This window comes from Denticeps clupeoides, chromosome 5 (assembly GCF_900700375.1).
Source record: "Denticeps clupeoides chromosome 5, fDenClu1.1, whole genome shotgun sequence".
NCBI classification, from domain to species: domain Eukaryota; kingdom Metazoa; phylum Chordata; class Actinopteri; order Clupeiformes; family Denticipitidae; genus Denticeps; species Denticeps clupeoides.
In genome coordinates this window covers 13,585,491-13,605,003 of record NC_041711.1, presented here as the reverse complement: position 1 = coordinate 13,605,003, position 19,513 = coordinate 13,585,491, and the positions used below count along the sequence as shown (strand labels likewise).

General features: G+C 44.1%; 1 protein-coding gene across 1 annotated transcript in view; it reads right to left on the bottom strand.

Annotated features, from left to right (window-relative positions):
- The window catches only part of LOC114789936 (mannosyl-oligosaccharide 1,2-alpha-mannosidase IA), a 155,675-nt gene that overhangs the window by 34,571 nt on the left and 101,591 nt on the right, over window positions 1-19,513 (bottom strand). The window contains exons 3-4 of the mRNA XM_028979422.1: window positions 18,830-18,945; window positions 7,824-7,904 (exon numbers count right to left, since the gene is read on the bottom strand). Of these exons, the coding sequence (XP_028835255.1) occupies window positions 7,824-7,904; window positions 18,830-18,945 (197 nt within the window). The remainder of the gene's footprint in view (window positions 1-7,823; window positions 7,905-18,829; window positions 18,946-19,513) is intronic.

Below are 19,513 nucleotides of genomic sequence, written 5' to 3'. Positions count from 1 at the left end.
GCAGTAACTTTCCCTTTTTGGCCATCCTGGTGCAGTTCTTTTGGCTGGTGTGTTTGTATGCCCCCCGCATCTTCAGATGGCTGCATTCTCTCCGCTTCGCCGCACTGTTGTTTGCAGGATCCGGGGTGTTTGATGGGTGACGGTGTTTGATATTTTGGCAGCAGAGCTGCTCTTGTTCCTCGCCCTGCTCTCCCCGCTGGTAACTCACAGCGTTAGCTGATATGTGGATGGACGGGACGCGCAGCCTTGGCGGCGGTGTGTTGAGAATAAAGATCCGAGGTGCTCGACCCTGTCGGAATGCTCTGTGACTCTTTGGCATGGCCGGTATTGATGTGCTCCCCAAAAACAAAAACAAGGTGTGATCAAAATGATTTTTCCTCCTTTTACTTGAACTTTCTCTGGAGCAAAGCAAAGCAGAGTGAACATGACCTGCAGAAGCCTCTCCCTGGCCTGTCCTTCAGAACCTGCAAGATGGTTTACATGGTTTATGAGTAATCGACTGACTGAAGGAGAACTGCAGAAGTGAATGGCTGTCGATAAGTGAAGGGATACTGGTGGATCAGTTGGAGATGTAATGGCCACGTATGGGTTCTCCTCTCATTGTTATCCAGACTATACTTGGCTCATCCTCTCATTTCCCCTGATGGCCAAGTATCTATGTATATGACTTCCCATCACCTCAACATCAAAGGGCAGGACCTCACCATTTGAAAGTGAAGTGATTGTCATTGTGAAACACTGCAGCACAGCACACGGTGACACAACGAAATGTGTCCTCTGCTTTTAACCATCACCCTTGGTGAGCAGTGGGCAACCATGACAGGCAACCTTCTGATTACGGGGCCGCTTCCTTAACCGCTAGGCCACCACTGCACCTTTGATGACTCTTATTGTTCCTTCAGATCACTGAGGTCTGTGTTGTCCAGATTTAGCCCACAGCGCAGAGACCTGGATGCAGGATATGTAGGCATACACATCTATAGGTCTGTTTTACAGAAAACTCAAGAGAACTCGTCAGGACCGCATGTCAGTGAAGCATCCGATGTACTGATTTTTGATCGAAAAAGAAGTGAGTAGCTCTGCATTAAATCCTGCTGCGTGTGTTACCATGACCTGCAGGGAACTGAAGGTAGTGGTTCAGTGGAAGGTTGTGAGGTTGATTCCTGTGACTGGCAGCTGTTGCGCCCTTGAGCAAAAGTCCATAATGCTATAAGGCTGAATCCATATGAATCATACTGAAAACAAGATCATTGAAATGAAGTATAGATTTGAGAAGAAAATTCATTCATTTTACTGTGGACTGCGGCATGTGATGGAGGTGGGTGTAAACGTCAGGCTGCCCCCAGCACCTCGTCGGCTACAAATCAGACACAAACTCATCGCCTCAGGCTGTTTGCTCGTTCAGGGAAGCATCGATTGGGAGTGAATGCCACGGAGATCAATACCTCTCTGCATTGTTTAAATCAGCAGCCTTTAATCCACGAGCGGCAATCCTTTTATCACCATCCTTCTTAATTACGAATCACTGGACACTGGACTCAACATAAGGTTTATGAGCGCAATAAACACCCCTACTGCCCAATTGTCTTGACGGTGGGTTCAGTGTCCCCCCAGGGGTCATATATTCAGTTAACGCGCACGCAATGTTGATCCACTGTCCTCTCATTACCTGCTTCGCGGCCGGAAGACTAGTCAGAGCGTGACACGCACACGGCCAATTACTGCCTTTCTTAAGACAGGCGAAAACCGACCAGGTTTCCTGTCTCTGCCCTCCTGAACCTCTAAACCTCCACAATTCTTCCCCCAGGGCCGCGGCATGAGGCAAATTGCTGTGGAGCGGAGCAGAGCATGATTCAAAGACGAACACAGCCAGACGGAGGCCGCCTTAATGAGGCCGTAAAGAACGGGCGGGTCTGTAAGCATTGTGGAGAGAGGAAAAAAGGCCCAACTTCATTAACGGCGGCGTAATGATCTGCCAGGTCCAATTTGTTTAGCCGTGTCGCCGACGGTCAAGGCAGATGTCGTGACTCGCAATCTGAACTCTAAACCCCCCCCCCTTCTTTCTGCTTCACTCTTTCTTTTTCCTCTCTTGGGTTGAACTCTTGTTCATCTGGGCTCACGCCAACCCCCCCCAGCTCCATCTTAACACTCATTAACGCGTGGAGCCGAAGCCTCTCTGAAACCTTAGAGACGGGGAGGAGGGAAGCCACAACTCTGAAATGAGCGTTGAATATTCATCAGGAATTAAAGGACAACAAAAGCCTTCATGTCCCAGTTTGTTGCAGCTCCACTGACATCCCCTGGCAGTTCACCATGCCCACCACAGCTCCATGCCAATCACTCGGATTTCACATGGAGCCCATCACTGCTGCAATTCAACCTCCGGTCCACAAAAGCTGCTCTTTGTAAAGAGTCTAGGCGAGTGACAAAGGACAACAAAAAAAGCAACAAAAGAGTCTCAGTGAAGATCTCCTTACAACAGAATCCACAGTCCCTCTTATACAACTGGACAGATGGACTATGGTCTACCAAATGAAATTCTGCATTTGAGATGGTAGGACATGCTGTACCCCATAAGTCTTGAAGTGGTGACTGAGGGTCATATTATTTGCTTTATGTCATTTTCATAGTCACCTACCAATACAGTGTATCCTTTCAATAGAAGAATGGTGAAAAGATAAGAACGTTTAATCAGAAACCACTAGGGTCCATACTAGGGTCGTGCCTGCCAGAGCCTAACCTGGGTCACAGGGTGCAGGGCTGGGACACCAGACCACCGCAGGCTACACAAACCATTCACTCACACCTACTGCCAATTTAAAGTCCCCAATTCACCTTTAACCACAAATAAAGGCATTTTATTTCTCAGGGACCTGAATGAACCATTCATGCCAGCTGGGTAATAAAAAAAACAGTAGCACAATTTTACATTGTCCAGATAATAGCCTGCTTGTCAAAAATGCATTCATATCAGACAGTCTTACACTCTATTCACTGAGATTGCAAAGTAGCAAGGAGAGCTCAGCTGAGGTTTCTTTAAATAACTTGAGCCACAAACACAGACCGCAGTAGACTAGGGCATGATTGTGGTGATCCACTTTCATCTATCGCGGAAAAAAGCAATTTGTAACAAAGAGCCTTAAGCTCTTGTACAAAGTGTAGAAAAAAATTATAAAAAACAGGCATCCAAATACACATTCAAGAGAAATACACTTTCCCCATCCATCTTTAAGCCCCTATAATCCTGGGTCCATGAATTACTGAGCTTTTGTCTGAATCCGACTCAGATTCTTGCATTGTGAGTGGAAGGATTCTTTGATTACACGTGTGCGTTGGGGGCAGCGCAGTCTACCGGTGTGCAGTGTGGAGGACAGGACCGTGGCGATGGGGAGGATGGGGGAGGGGCCTATGATGAAGGCTTAACAGCTGAGAGCAATGAAAGGAGGAGGCTCCAATCGACTGTGAGCTTCTACATGAGTCATTAGCTAAAAGCTACATAAGGTGTAATGAGCTTGAAGAGTAAAGTCATTGAAATACAATAAAGGAGTGGGGCGTTATTAAATGAAAAGAAATGGCAACTCATAGGGGGTTAGGTTCACTTAGGTAATGAACCATCAACGTTCAATAAAATGACTTTTTGTGCGTGAGAATTATGCCACACCGGACACTGGATTCCTTTGTGTGTGTGTATTTGAGTGTTTTTGTTTGACTGGATGACCACAGGAATGTGCATGACAATATTTATGTGAGCATTGTTGAGCATACATGTGTATGTGGGTTGAGTGTGGGTATGTAACTATTAATTATAATAATGAGTGCCAAAACACTGACATACTAAACCTGATATTTATGAACTGATCGCAAAAAGGAAAATGTTTATTTACAAAACACAACTACATTCAATTTTTTTGCACTTACATACATATAATGCATACATGATTATATTCAAGGGTGTGTGTAATGGCCTGTATATGATGTATGAACATGTGTGGAAAACCTCTACCCCACAGAACAGAAGGTAGCAAGCACCGACGTCAGGGTCATGTTTCAATTGTTTCAATGATTGAATGCAGGTCAAAATGAGCCACAACTGGCTGTGAATACTGTACTTTATTACTGTAGTAGCAAGTATTTACTAAAAGAAATAATAAATGCATTTTTATCCACATAGCTATACAATATAGTTTACATTTTTCATGAATCCTAAACTTGTCCCCAAATCCACCTAGTGTCTGAGCCGTTGGTTGGTGAAGAAACTGAAGAACCCAGACCAAACCCACGACAAACACTTGGTTGTAACTTATGGAAATTGATTGCCTTAAATAATTAATAATAATTATTATTACATTAAGGAATACTTGTTTTGTGCTCTTGATTATTGTGATGCCCTGTCGGTGCTAATTACACATTATGTGTTTGGTCCTGATCACTTACAGGCATCACTCATTAGGTGTGAGTGATTAGAACCTATCAAAATTATGTAACCATACATCCATTTTACACGAAATGTCACTCATGAAAAAAGGACATCAGGGCCAGGGCTTTTGTTACATTAGTGCACTTTTAGTGCAAATTTGGAAGTACAAACGTGAGGACTATATTTTAAACATAGCGACATTTAACTGTCCACAACATCATCCTTGTGTGCAAAGACGCAGTTTCCACCAGTGTGTAAAAATGTTACTATCAATTTTACAAATCAATATTTTGTGAACTTTAAAAGTGAAATCTGACCGAATATAAAGGTTACATTTTATTTTTTTGTTTTTAAATATGCAATATGTGGCTTTGTGCAGCCATTAGAGTCATGTCATTGTCTAATCTCGGCACAAGGTCACTAAACACCAGGATGAGGCCTCACATGGGAATTTAGTCTGGTAAAACAGAACACAGTCTGCCCTGTGCAGGTTTATTGCCCTTTTAATACCCTCAACAGTCACACAACTGCATTCTCAACCACCCCTCTACCCTGCACCCTTCCAGACTTCACTAGTATGGACCAGCAGGAAACAAGGCCACAAAATGATCCAGCAGGAGACAGGCGGAGAGCGGCAGGGTGTCTGCTTCATTAACGCAACATCCCCTTCTCCACTTGCTGTCTGTGTTCAGTTGGAAAATGAGACTCGTCCCAATTAAAGTAGGTCACAAGAATGCACTGTAGGGAGTGGGAAAGAACAGAAGGAGGCAAATGAACTCATCTCAGGAAAATGTGAGTGATTAAATCCTGCCCACAACTCTTTGGGTAAGGAGTCCCTCACCGAGTTTAAACTGGTGGTTCTGAGTCCCCGCTGCAGCTGGGATGGGTGGAGGTTGGCTGCAGAGGGACATTAGGTTTCAGGCCATTGAGAGAAAGGGCAAGAGACAGTTAATCAGTGGCCCCAGCCTCGGGGGCGCCGGTGAAGGAATATGGGAAGCCCTTCTCACACTGAGCAGATTGAAATTTTCTCCTGGTTCTCGAAGGCTATTCCAAAGAGAACTCTTGGATCCTGAGAGCTAAACACACTCACACACGCACAAACATATGCCTGGACCACCAGAACTGCCTAATGTTCCGCGCACTTCATGACAAGGTCACTATGGCAACACTTCCTGTGCGTATTTCCTCTGGGAGAGGTTGTGGTGGTAATAAGGTTACCGTGGCAACAAGTCCCTTGGGGGTAGATTACAGACGGAGATGGGCATCCACGGTTGGAAAGGACTCACCGCAGTGGGGGCGGAACAAAGACGAACTGATGAAAGGCACTTTAGAACACAGCCCTACTCAACTGATGTGCAGTACCAGAGAGGTGGAGCCTAGTTGTTTTATGCTAATTAGGTCTATTTTTCAAGTCTGATTCAGGGCTACCTCTATCTAGAAATGGGGAACATCTGCAGTCAGTCAAATTGTGAGGGAGGTGTGAGAAAATGTGTAGCTTGCTAGGGCTGACTTGACATCATGCTCACATTTTTTAGTTTCATAGGTTTTGAATACAATCTATAGCTAAGTATGATATTGAAAAAGCCCAGTATTGAATAAAAAAAAAGAATATGATCAAAATATTTAAAATGGCTCGTAATCATGACTTTTGGCTTCATTGGTTTCCTATGGTTTCCTATACAAATACATTATCAGACAATTACTATGCTGACCTTTTATGCAGCTATAATGAAAAGTCCTCTTCTCCAGTTCTAGTTTTGTCTCTAGGTGTGCTTCCAGTGCAGTTCCATGCAAAACTGGTAATTTTGTACAATTAGTCTAGCATCACAACAGTCACTCCAATTAAACATGGTGACAGTTCCCCAAGTCCTGATTCAGACAGTGTTTGCCAAATTGCAGCTGACAACTTTATACCATCAGGTGGGGCACCTGCTATTCCATACCTATAGCAAGTGACTTTAAAATGTTAAGTTTCTTTAAGTGACTGTGTTAATGAACAAAATATCTGCATAAATGTAAAGATTCATTCATGATTCATCTAGAGTTCCGATGGATTGTTGTCTTCACTAAGAGAAGTCTATCAGTTCACTGAATATTAGAAAAGCCTTTTATTAATGATCTTAGTAGAGCTGAGAAAAAAAGCAGGTATCTGGCACAGCAGCATATTACAAAATTTGTCAGTAATTTGTCAATGTGTCAATAATTCTTTTTTATTCATTTTCTATTCAAATTAATAATTTTTTCCCTGGAAAACATGTCTAAATGACCCTAAACATCTGAACTGCAGTGTCCTCACATGGTGGGAAGTCCACGGAACCGACAGATTGGAGACAGCCTGCTTCAGCCGTATAAACAGTTCCTCTCTCCGTCCCAGCGGGAGCCATTTTGCTGCCGGGCTCCTAGTGCCCTCATGCATTATGTGTCTGGGGTTTAAGCAGGGACAGGCGGCCAGTAGCGTTCTACTGAAGGTGAGCAAGTTCCACGCGAACAGGATTTACAGGCTGAACCGTAGATTCTCAATTTCTCCACGTAGGCAAAGACACTCGGAGGAAAGGGGACACTCATAAATTGTGTCTGGATGCACGAACACGCACAAGCACATATGCGATGCTGATGGATGCCCGCCCAGGGGCTTCTGTGGCATGATATATCATGGCCAAGCCCCAAACCACAGCATTAAGTCTGCCGGTCATCATGGGAAAAATGCGAGGTTGTGAGAGAGAAAGTGAAAGAGAAGGAGAGTTAAACAAGGTGCTAGACGAGATTCTTCACCCAGCATGCACCACTGGTGCTACAATATTCCCCTCATTCGAGAGGGTGCGAGCGGCCAGGCCCGGATCTGATTAAGACGGACTCTGCGCCCACCAGAGCAGCTCACTTCCCTCGTCTCTCCGGGAGAATGGGTCCGAACCGGGTGAGATTGATCTAATCTGCCAGTTTTTTCCTCATATCTGTTGAATTTTCGCTTCATTCCTTCTATTTTCATGCAGGTAGTATATCTGCTGTGGGGCGTAGAACCTCCCTGCTGCTGCTGTGGACAGCTTTCATTAGTGATGTCAGGCCCAGAACGTTGAGCTTTCAGATAAAAGAGAGACGAACAACACGGTCTCTCAGAAATACAATATTAATGCACAGAATTAATACACGTATTACACATAGAGCTTTATTACTGCTTTATGACCTAAGGAATTGGGTGCGGATTATGGATTACAAATACATCTAGTCTTTAATGTGTCCTCGTCCTCTAAGCATCTGCCTGTGTGTGTGTGTGTGTGTGTGTGTGTTTTCACATCTCTCTCACACGTTCCCAGACCATTCATCATGTAAACTGCTGAGCTAAACTGGAACAGAGCAAGGTGCTGATTAGGACAGAACCCCGCGGAGAAGGGACGGGGATTTATCTTACCTCATTTCCAGTCAGGTAGTAGGCAGACAGCAGCCCACCCACGTAGCGGATATTCACCTCGAAGAGCGACGACTCGCCATTCTGCGGGGTGGAAATGACAAGTGTTAAAATTATTGAACACTCCAATGTGTGTCACAGGAGGGATGTGATCATGAACAGCAAACATCAACATGAACCACAAGGCAAAAAAATTATATATATATATAAAAAAAGTAAAAAAGTAAACTGAGTCAGTCTTTAGAAAAAGTCATTGTTCTGCAGTGGAGAGGTCTGAGACACCTACTGAGAGGTGAGGAGGATAATTTCCACCCCCTTCCCCGCCGTTCTCCCATCTCCATTTCACTCAATGCATACAAACTCCAAACTCCAATCATCTGCTACTCGACCCAATTTTCATCTCTGAAGGACCCAAAGGTACCATTTCTCTTGAAAATCTTCCACCAAAACTCGTTTTTATTACTCTAGTGAGTTCTCTTAATTGCAATGAGAATCTGAGAGAGGTTGTTCAACCAATAAAAGTCAAAAGAATTATGTGTTTGACCCCATTGATCATTGCCACTCATCCATAGCTGCATCTACTGACTTTCCAAGTCAAGCTATTCAGCAATTTGCCAATTTATTAGCAAACTTCAACGTGTATAATCACAATTAAGATAAGACTGCTTAACAGCCCTTAAGTGTGCTTGCTGTGGTGCATTCTGTCAGCATAATTACTGGCTCTCTCCACAGCCAAGGACCTGGGCGGTGACACTACTTATTGACTTGAAGACCCCTGGAGAAGGAAGTGGAATGACAATCTGGAGCGTAGATGATTAAGGAACTGTGCGCGGGTGCCGCCAAAGATGATGACAGACGGGCGGGGCGTTTTTCCTTCACGTGATGAAAAATGGAGCTGGGCGAGGTTACGGCTCCTCCTGACTCATCTGATTACGCTGGCACTCTGACTGCATGTATATGGACGGCTGCAGTCTTCGGTGACTTTCCAGTGACTTTCACAAAATACAGATTTCCTACCAAATTAACAAGTTCTATTTAATTAACATTTTAATGCCATTTTTGATAATAATATAATTATGATATTTAAGAGAAGTTTTTTCCCCCAAAGTTTTTGCAGCTCAGGATATCAGAGCAAATGTTTGTATCATGGGATACTGGGAGAACTGTACAAATACGCTAGACCAAAACAAAAATAGTTAACTATGAGTGAAAGTGAAACTAATTGTAATTGTGAAACACTGCAGCACAGCACACAAAGAAATGTGTCCTCTGCATTTAACCATCACCCTTGGTGAGCAGTGGGCACCCATGACAGGTGCCCGGGGAGCAGTGTGTGGGGACAGCACTTTTCTCAGTGGCACCTCAGTGGCATCTTTGCGGATCTGGATTGAAACCCACAACCTTCTGATTACGGGTCCGTTTCCTTCCCGCTAGGCCACCACTGCCTCAGGCCACCACTGCTAATGAGCTGATAACTCCAACATTTAATAGTTCTTCTAAAAATAACATACATAGATAAATTTATTTCTAATAATGAACAGTATTAAGTTCTCAGGATTCATTTTGCATTCATCACAATGGGGTTCGTCTCAGATTTACAGCTCGTCTCAGGACCTCAGCAGAAGCCCCGGAAAATGAAATATGTGACTTTAAAGTGGGAACGTCCCTGAAGGCCACATATTTTAAAAGCTAAAACAACAGCAGTGTGTGTGTGTGTGTTTGGGTGGAGTAAATAAAAGCAGGGGATTCTGCCCTCAGGCCTTTGCTCAAATCTGCAGCTGTAATTGCTCAGCTCTGAGGTTTTATATTGAGGTGGGAGGTTGGAGAGTGCTTTTTTTTTGTCTGTAGTTGTTTCTTCTCTCTCTTTTTCTGCTGTTCTCACCCCATCCCTTTCACCCCATGAAGTGATCAAGTGGAGCGTTTAATTAGAACAGGGAATTGCGATGTCACAATAAACATGGCAGCTCCAGCACACCCCTTCATTCAGCAGTGAAGGCAGGAGGGAGGAACTTTCCTAAATAGCCCAGCAGCACAAAGCCCTGCCTGAATAAAGCCAGTGGCCCGAGCCCTGAGAAGATGGCGACAGATACCCCGCTCCCACATCCAGAGAGGATAAACACGCCGTTTCTATGCAGGCCAGGCCACTGCCGGCCCGGTAACCGGGGGTGACGGAGCGCGGCTGCTCAGGGACGACGCCGGGACCCGAGGTGATGAGTGCTCTGTCAGCACTAATGGAGCGGGATTAGCATTTTAATTGTACGACCTCATGCAGTTGTGACAATATATGAACCAATTCCTACACAATAAGAAAAAAGAACACGTAGGATTATGAATAAAATTTCCATTACTAAATAGATTTGAATTCAGCAGCAGGCAGTAGTTTTCTTACAAGGCATTGAGGAACGGTTTGTTTCTGTGTGTGTGAGTCTTTGTGTGAATGCGTGCATTTTGTGCTTTCTTTTTAGTTGGTGTCATGATCCGGTCCAGCAGGGGTTACTCCGGGTCCGGAGTTCGGACCAGAGTTTCATGTTAGTCTCCTGTAATGTTCACCTGTTGTATAATTATATGAGTGTATAAAGCTGCCCTGTTGTGTCTGTTTGCCGTCGGGTCATGGTGATGTCTGGTGATGTTTCTTTGTCTTGTCAGTTGTGTATTAAACCCCCCGTTTTTGTGACGTTGTGCGTATGCATCCTCCTACCTCGCCATGTCCAGCCATCGTGACAGTTCGACACTACAGGAAATTTGAAGTCGTGTTTGTGTATAATAAAGTGTGTGTACAATGTGTCTGCTTTCCTCTTGGTTAGACACCGGCGTGTGCCTTCAGTTGTGTGTGTGTGTGTGTGTGTGTGTTCTTTTCTGCTGTTGGCCACCAATGCCAGGCTCAGATTGTGGTAACGTCCTGCCCAGTTTTGCTTGGAACAGGGACACGGTTGGCACCTCTGCCGCTCTCTGTGGTGCTGAAGATTTAACCAGATTATCGGCGCGCCCGTCCACGACCGGACGGCTGCCCAGCAAAAAAGGAAACAGAAACACAGAGCGACACCCGATACCACATGGGCTGCACTTTAAATAAATACCAGTAGGAAATAAGAGGCTAAAAGCAGCTACATGAACCTGTCAAGCTGTCACAAGTCCAGTCCTATGAAATCTAAACTCTCTACATCACCACACTCAGCACCCAGCCAACCCCCCACCAAAGCAGAGCCTGGGAAGGTTTGGTGGTTTTGCTGCAGGGTGTAATTCACTTTTATGCCCCAGTGGTAAATACAAATCACACCTTGAGCCCCACTTCACAAAACAGCTGCCCACATGCGCTTGTGGCCGAGCTGAAGGAGCCTGAAGGAGACAGGACACAAGGCATGCAGAGTGAATATCAATGAACTACAGGTACACCTGATGTGTCTTTTTTTTGTTTTTCTGGCTAAATAAACTTTGAAAACCTGTCAGTTAGTTGGTGTGTTTCTAATGATTAAAAAAAGCCGCATTTTGTGTATTTGAGGCTCGAACGTCTGCCATGTGTTGTAGTGCTGTAGTTCTTGAGACCGGTCCAGTCTTGTCTTGTTCTTGACTCTATTTGGTCTCGGTCTTGTCTTGGTCTTGGTCATAGTGGTCTCAATGGGATGAGGAAAAATAAAAATAAACAGTGCATCCTCACAGAACAGAACAGAATAGTTTAAAAACGTTACATTGTAACGGACACTGCCAGCGCGCCACAGTCCACATACATCATACATGTCACATCACAGAGAACCGGAATATCCGTGTGCTTTTATATTCCCCATTTTTGTGAGGTGCGCTTGCTGCTTGTGATGGAGCACGGAGAGGGAGGGGCGGCCGGGCACTCTTTGGAGGGATAGGAGGGTGCTGGAGCGGCACCTAATAACCAGCTCGGGAAGGTGTGTGTATCGGTGGGAGGGGGGTCTGGTGGGATCTGCCTTTGTCCCTGGTATAAGAGACATAATATGAACATCTTTCTGCAACATCCCATCTCCTTCCCTTGACGAGGTCTGATAAAATGGTTATAGGCGAGGATTGCTGAGAATATTATTGTCCATCAGGCCTCGTAACTATGACAAATCTGGGAGATTTTAAATAAGAGTCATATGGAAAATATAATTGAAAAGATAACATGAATTACAATTTTAAAGTAATCACACTTTACAGCAAGGCCTATGAACCAGAGGACCAAAAATATTAAAACCAGACTTACTACCATTGTGTCCCTGAGCTAGACACTTAACCCTGAGTGTCTCCAGAGGGACTTTTCCTGTAACTACTTATTTGCTCTGGATAAGAGCATCTGATAAACATGCCATGCCATGAAATATATGATTATTTTAAGGTAAAAAAATTTCATGTCAAGTGTCCCACATGACAAATTCCACCCTGCAGTGTGTTGCTGGCTGGTTTTGCATCCCACTTAAACAGCGTGGACCTAATGGAGGCGGAGGTAAAAGGGCCGTTCTAATGAATATTCTGCCGTGAAAGAACTAGAGCTGTGATTAAGCAAAACTTCAGTAATTAGCTCTGAACGATTCTGAAAGGGACCAATTACCAAATGCCACTCAGGTCCAAGTCTGGCTCCGTGCTGCGATACAGTTTACCTGATACTTCACTGTGCAACACACTATTTTGATGGGGTTCTTTTAATGCATTTTAATATAAATCCCTTTGTTAATTATCAGTTAGTGATAATGTAAATGAAACCTTAAAAAAGTTTTAAAAAATTCTAATTAGAATTCTGATATATGACAAAAAAACGGTACAGATATAATCTGTTGAATGGTGATATCACTAAAGCTGTTCCCTGAAAGATGATGCTTGGGAATTAAACGGAACTGATTGAACAGTTAGAATGTTTAATTGCACCAATAATAAAAATAAAATCCAGAAAATGTGGGACATTCCTTCAATTTCAATAAAATGAAAATGACAGGACAATTTACTCCCACCAGAAAAAATAAGTTAACAAATGTTTAAAATGGGAAATTATGCCCCGCCTTTATGCAGTAAATCGCCTAATTTCACATCTGTTTCCCCAAAATGTTGGTATGGGGGCAACTTATGGCTGAAAAAGCTAATTTAATCAGCCTGGAGAATATCAAGCAAATAATTAGAGAGACAGAGAAGTAAAGATGGGTAGAGTCCATCCATGAAAGAGTACGTAAAAGCTTTATGGAATACTTGTGGCCTAGCGGGTCAAGAAGCGGACCGTGGTAAGGGTTTTAGAACAGGGGTCTCAAACTAATCAAGTGAGACAGAGTACGGGGAGGTTGGGCCGCATCAGGTATAATGTCTGTGAAGATTCTCAGTCATCCAGGTGAATTTGTCTGAAAGTTGAGTCATGGCAACTGAGAGACCTTTCATTCTGCATCCACAGAACTTTGTCAAAGGGATGTTGGCTTGTGCCCACAAATTTATCCTCCAGGTTGGTTTCACCTCAATCCCGCCTTGAATAGGCTCGTTAAGTGGAACAAGGCAGGGAGAGGAGGGGTGGGTAGATGTGACAGCCCCGCCCTTGCAGCTCCTCCTACCCCCATTAAGCGGTTCGTTAAATGTGGCCAACCTGGTGCAGTATGTCGATACAAAATGACCTACTGCAGATATTACAACAGCATGGTTTCATCAAGAGCCTGTTTGGTGAATCATTAAGCGAAAAATACGTCAATGATGCATCTTCAGCAGATGGAAACCTCCATCAGGTGAGAATGGGATCAAATTCCAACACCAAAACTCCAGAAGATTATAACCCCTTTGACGTCATCAAACTGTTTGAAAAAAAGAGAAGATGCTGCACTGTGGTAAACATGCCAGTGTACCAATTATTTTAAGACCTGTAGCAAAGATGTTGCAATGATCTCAATTTTTTACTATTCTTTTTATTGAACATCCCAAACTTTCTGGAATTTGGGTTGTTTAAATGTCAATATACAATTTAACCTTTCATGGGATGGCTGTGGAGCCTGTTTCATCCTTCAAGTTCCTGGGAACCCAAATCTCAGAGGACCTGTCCTGGATCATTAACACCTCCAGCCTGGTCAAGAAGGCTCACCAGTGCCTCTTCTTCTTGAGAACATTAAAGAAGAACCAGCTATCCACTACCATCCTGGTGAACTTCTACCGCTCTACAATAGAGAGCATCCTAACCAGCTGTCTCTCAGTGTGGTATGGAAGCTGCACTGTTGCTGAGCGTAAGGCGATGCAGCGGGTGGTGAAAACTGCCCAGCGCATCACAGGGACTCCACTTCCATCCATTGAGGAAATCCAGAGGAAGCACTGTCTGCATCGAGCTTGCAGTATTCTTAAGGACTCCTCCCACCCGGCCCGTGGACTGTTTTCTCTCCTGCCTTCGGGCAGACGCTTTAGGCTACCATGGACAAGAACCAGCAGACTTAGGAACAGCTTTTTTCCCAGGGCTGTCTCCTTGCTGAACTCCTCTGCCCCCCATACACTCCTGATAACCACCGTACTACCTAATCTTGCACATTTTTGCACATAATCATTGCACTACATTGTACATAGAATTCTGACTATACACTTTTTCTTTTTAAATATGTTCATATTTATCCATCTCCTGTACATATCACCTTATGTAACTTATTTGAATTTTATCCTGCACTTGCTGCTTATTGCACTTCTGGTTAGACCTAAACTGCATTTCGTTGCCCTGTACTTGAACATGTGTAATGACAATAAAGTTGAATCTAATCTAATCTAATCTTACCTGTTTTATTAGTCTTAGATTAAGTGCTGAGTGAATTATGTTGCTTAGCAACAAAACCAATTGAATATCTAAGGCTTTTTTATTTTGTGACTATAGTCTATCATTATTCATATTAATGGCAATATTTGTATAATTACTGACTGGTGGGTTGTATTAGAGTGCATTAATGCTTCAAAAAATAGGTAGTTTGGGTGGTATGTTGCTACTGGGCGATTTTGCTGACTGATACAAACCTCCATAAACAAAACACTGAATTATGTCACCCGGCCATTAAAACGTTTCTCAAGAGAACAAACTGAGTCTACATGCCACCCTCTCCTATATCTGTTTCCTCTATGAACCACTGTGTTCATTTTCCATAATTTTACCTGTTCTCTCTTCTTCCTTGCTCCTTTTCTCACTGAATTTGCATAGCTGTACGGTGTAAACTTAAAACATATTCAGCTGTTAAGATGACCCAGTCCTGATTACTTGGGTATATGGTTCTGATTTCATTTCAGGCCTGCATAATTTATCATATAGGCTGGAATTTTCTAGGGCAGACCAGCTAAGCTTCTGACTGCGATCCAGATCCAAAATTACCAGTGAAAGTCTGTAACAAGTCCTCCAAACATAAACCACCAGAGACTGTTCTGTACCCAGGGATCCGAATGCGACCTTGTTTAACCTCACAGTTCAAACGCTTTATATTCACAGCGCCGAGTCAGGCCGGACAGCAAGGTGAACCAGAATCCTAACAAACATGTTCCTGGCAGAGCCGACAAAAGGTCATCACAGGTCACCAACAGCACAGGCCCTGTGCCATCGCCTTCCGGCGCAGTCAGGGTTGCCATGGTTATGCTGCATTCATTTGTGCATGTGATAATGATTTCATGTGTAATCAGCCTCACAGCAGCTAATCATGCTGATGCAGAGAACATCTTCACATTGTCGTGAGATGTTACCTGTGGTTCATGTTTCACAATTTAAAAAAAAATACAACCATAAATTCAGTAATACCCCCTCCTCTCTCCTGACACTTTTAAAAACATTAAACTATATTAAAAGTTGCTTGCTGGGTGTGGTGACGCAAGGACTATTCTTGTGGGTTTTTTTCAGAATATTCCAGAGAAAATGCGCACCTCCGCCAATTCCATCCATCTTCCCCAACAAGCTGACATGAAAGCGTTTCCAGCTCCAGCCCGACACAGAACAGCCTCATTGCTTTATTTGATGGAAGGCTTGATGATGGAAGTCTGGCCTTCTGATTCAGAGATTAATAAGCCTCTTGAAATGCATCTACTCTGTATTTCCACTGCTCCCTCATTCCCACTGTGTGCTTGTGTGTGTGTGTGTGTGTGTGTGTGTGTGTGTGTGTGTGTGTGTGTGTGTGTGTGTGCGTGCTTACTGGTGTTACACCCGTGGGGGTGAATTCAAACTGCAGCTTTCCCCGGGGAGACAGAGGGAACGTCCAAATATTGGAGGAGAAATTAGAAAATATACAATTACAATAAGAAATAGAACTAATTGTGTAATTAAAAAATAGAAACATGCAAATGGCTTCCTGTGGGCTACATCTGTTTCATTTCCACTCAACTTGCATTTTCTGGTTCGCCAGCATTAGAACGGGTTCTCAGGCCATGCTGAAGGACACGCCCGCTTGAGAACTGCGTCTAATCAGATTATTCATTTAAAAAAATAAATGGGCCATTTTCGTTTTATCTCCATTTGGATTTTGCCTCCCAGAAGTCAGGCAGGGAAACCAATCACTTCTACCCGAGGACATGCCTCCGTGGTTGGACAACAGTTTCAAATCATTATTTTATCAAGTCGTGCCTCTTCAACTTGTATTTGTTGTGCAAGATTTATGAGAAACAAGCACAGCACACGGTGACACAACGAAATGTGTACACTGCATTTAACCATCACCCTTAGTGAGCAATTAGTCAAATTTTGTTTTGTCACCTATACAGAAATTGAACAAATTTACTGCAAATACAAAAATATGTCAGCAAAATAAATAGTGGTGCTGTGAGATCCAAATTGAATATCTTGTATGACTTCCATGAGCTTGAAGGACTGCATCCATGCGGTTTGGCAAGGATTCATACAATTTATTGATGAAGTCATCAGGAATAGCAAAGAAAGCAGTCTTGCATGCCTCCCAGAGTTCAGAGTTCATGTGCGCTGTATAGACCCTATACAGCGCACATAGTAAAACAAGGAGGAAAAGAACAAAAACATATAACTGCTGTTCATTTTTTTACAAACAGAAGATTGCAATCTATCACTTTAATATTTTAATGCATGTGTATGGGAAGGAATTGGGGTTGTGGGTCCTGGCCCATCACAGGCAGGGGAACTTCAGGGAAAAAAGGTTGAGAACCACTGTGCTAGGCCACCACTGCCTTGTTAAAATTAATATAGAATTAAGATTATACAAGTATGTTACAGAGTAGCACTATAACAAATATAAACTATTAATAGGTTTGTGCTTGTTCTTACAATATTACCCCAATGTAAACTTTCGGTTTCTGAAGGCAAATAAATCATCACCAGGTAAAAAAAAACATCACGTCTGATAAATTTATTTAAAATGTGGCTGAAACAATTCCCAGCATTTTCACAGTGTGTCTTTCCATAAATCATGCATCAGAATCCAGAACGTTCTGATGCCAATCGTTCTGTTGCCAGGTGAAAAAAGCACTTTCTCAGGTCGTCCATTTTCATTGCCATTACTCATTGTGACAGCGATGTGTCACCTGTCCATCCTCTTTGTCAGAGCCTGATTGAGTGTAGTTATTAAAGACATGGTGCTAATTAAGAGGGAAGACTAGGTGTCAGAGGCAGTGTACTCATCCATCTCACTCCACCTGCTCGTCCCCAAACTGGGGCTAAGAGAGGGCCTGGCCTCGATTTTAGACAAATGCTGAATATATTTCTGTATTTATGAGCAAAAGGAAGAACAACTCCATGCAATTAACTGCTTCATTGGTTGTGATAATAGAAACATTTGCAGGGCATTGCAGGACTCCTGCCTGGACAGGGCATTGAATGTGTCCTTCAACCGGCAGACGGGGGGGACAAAGAAGAAAAATCAATATCCACTCTTCACTTTCTATCAGAATATCTGTCAAATTCGGTAAACTGCTCCCAGGAGTGAGCAACAGGGCTGGAATTCATGTATATTTCAGCACCTGGTTGGGACCGGACGGAGCCACTCGGCTGACAGGTGCTGGGCCTTGATGCTTGGTGCTGGCTAGGGGAGATCTGGTGGCCATCAACTTTGGACAGCCGGCCTGCTCATCTGGCATGACCCTTGGGAAAGATTGATTGGAGGAGCGCGGGAAGGCTGATGGAGTCGACTCTTTCTGCCACTAAGTGCCGGACGGAGGGTAAATCCAGGCTCTGTGACGGTATGACAGGTGGTGATGAGGGGAGAGACGGCGGGGTGTTTTTCGTGAGTCTGCCTTCCTGTCTCCAGGCTCTAGGAGAGCAGTGTCACTTTCACTGGCTGGGCAAGAGCTTCTGATACCCAGTGAACAGAGAGGAGACAAAGAACCATCTGGAGATGGAGAGGGGACTTTCCGTACTAATCCAATTATTCTACAGAGAGGGGGGCGTGGAGCTGACAGAGAAAGATAAGAAAGGAGATAGGGGTGCATAAATCACAAATCCTCTTAATTGCGCCCACATAGGAGAACGCTTTTCAAGGCATTTCCAAAGGGACGTAACCATTTACTGAAAGTCTGTTGAAGACAAACAAAGGAGTTGCACAAGCTCACACGCTATTCTACATGCCCTCACAACCACGTCATGAAACGGCAAATAAATATGTCATTCAGGGGGTAACGAAAAACAAAAAGGCAGAAAACCAGCATTGAGACGAGGAAAATGATGCCCATCTCAATCCCTGTACAAAAAGAGAGCAGGTGAACAGCAGAGTTGTGCGACACAGGAGGCCTGTGAAACAAATGAGTGGAGGAAGGGACGACCTCCCACCCGACTGGCACACCAAGGTTGGCAGCATTCGCCTTGGCACAGCCCTGCTTCGTCCCCTGGCAGACCCTTGTGTTCCCTGCCCAATGATGCAGTCCATTATCAGCGGATTATTCTTTCTGGGCCTTTCCCTCTCTGCCACCCAAACACATTCCCTTAAATAGGGTCCACTCTGAACGGATTAGGACCCGCACTAACATACAGAGGCCATTAAACCAGAGGGAATCATGTGACACCATGGACTGGAAGATCTAGCAGAGGAAAAGGAGAAGGGGCGTGGCCGGGAAGGCAAGGCAAGACATCTTACCGAGTTGAGGTCCAGGTTATTCTCCACCCAGTCCTTGGCTTCCTCATACTCCTCCAGTAAGTCCATGATGTACAGAGTGTCCAAAGAGTCAATGATGGACGCTCCTCGTAGACCACCTGCAGACACACATACACACACCATGGTAAAAAATCAACAACATATTACATCCGAGGGTCCGGCTGAGGTAAAAATTCTTCCAGTGGCAGTTACAGATGGACCGTGATTGGCCTGTACTTACACAGACAGGGTTTGTGTTGTGTTTGTGCATCTTTCACGCTTCTACTTTACTTCAGTGACCCATAAATGGTCATTTGAATCTGTTAATCCATCCATTAACATGCCAAACATCTGCATGGGGCCGCAGCCCATTTCACTGTGGGCAAACACACCATCCAGTTCAACCTGCGTTTTTCAGACTGTGCATGCAAAAAGAACATGATGGAGAACCCAATTTAGGACTTTTGTTACATTGTGGTGAGGCAGCAGCACTTACCACTGTACATATCTATCAAATTAAAGAAGAAGGAATAGAATGCTTGTTGGCTTTTGCCTGCAAATGTCCACTCTGTGTAGCTCAGGTTTCGTTAGAGATCCTCCAGCAAACAGTGGTGAGGAATGAAAAGCAAAAAGGCATACAGGCGCGTTTCCGTCCCTGCATGTGCTCACCAGAGGAAGCTTCCTCCC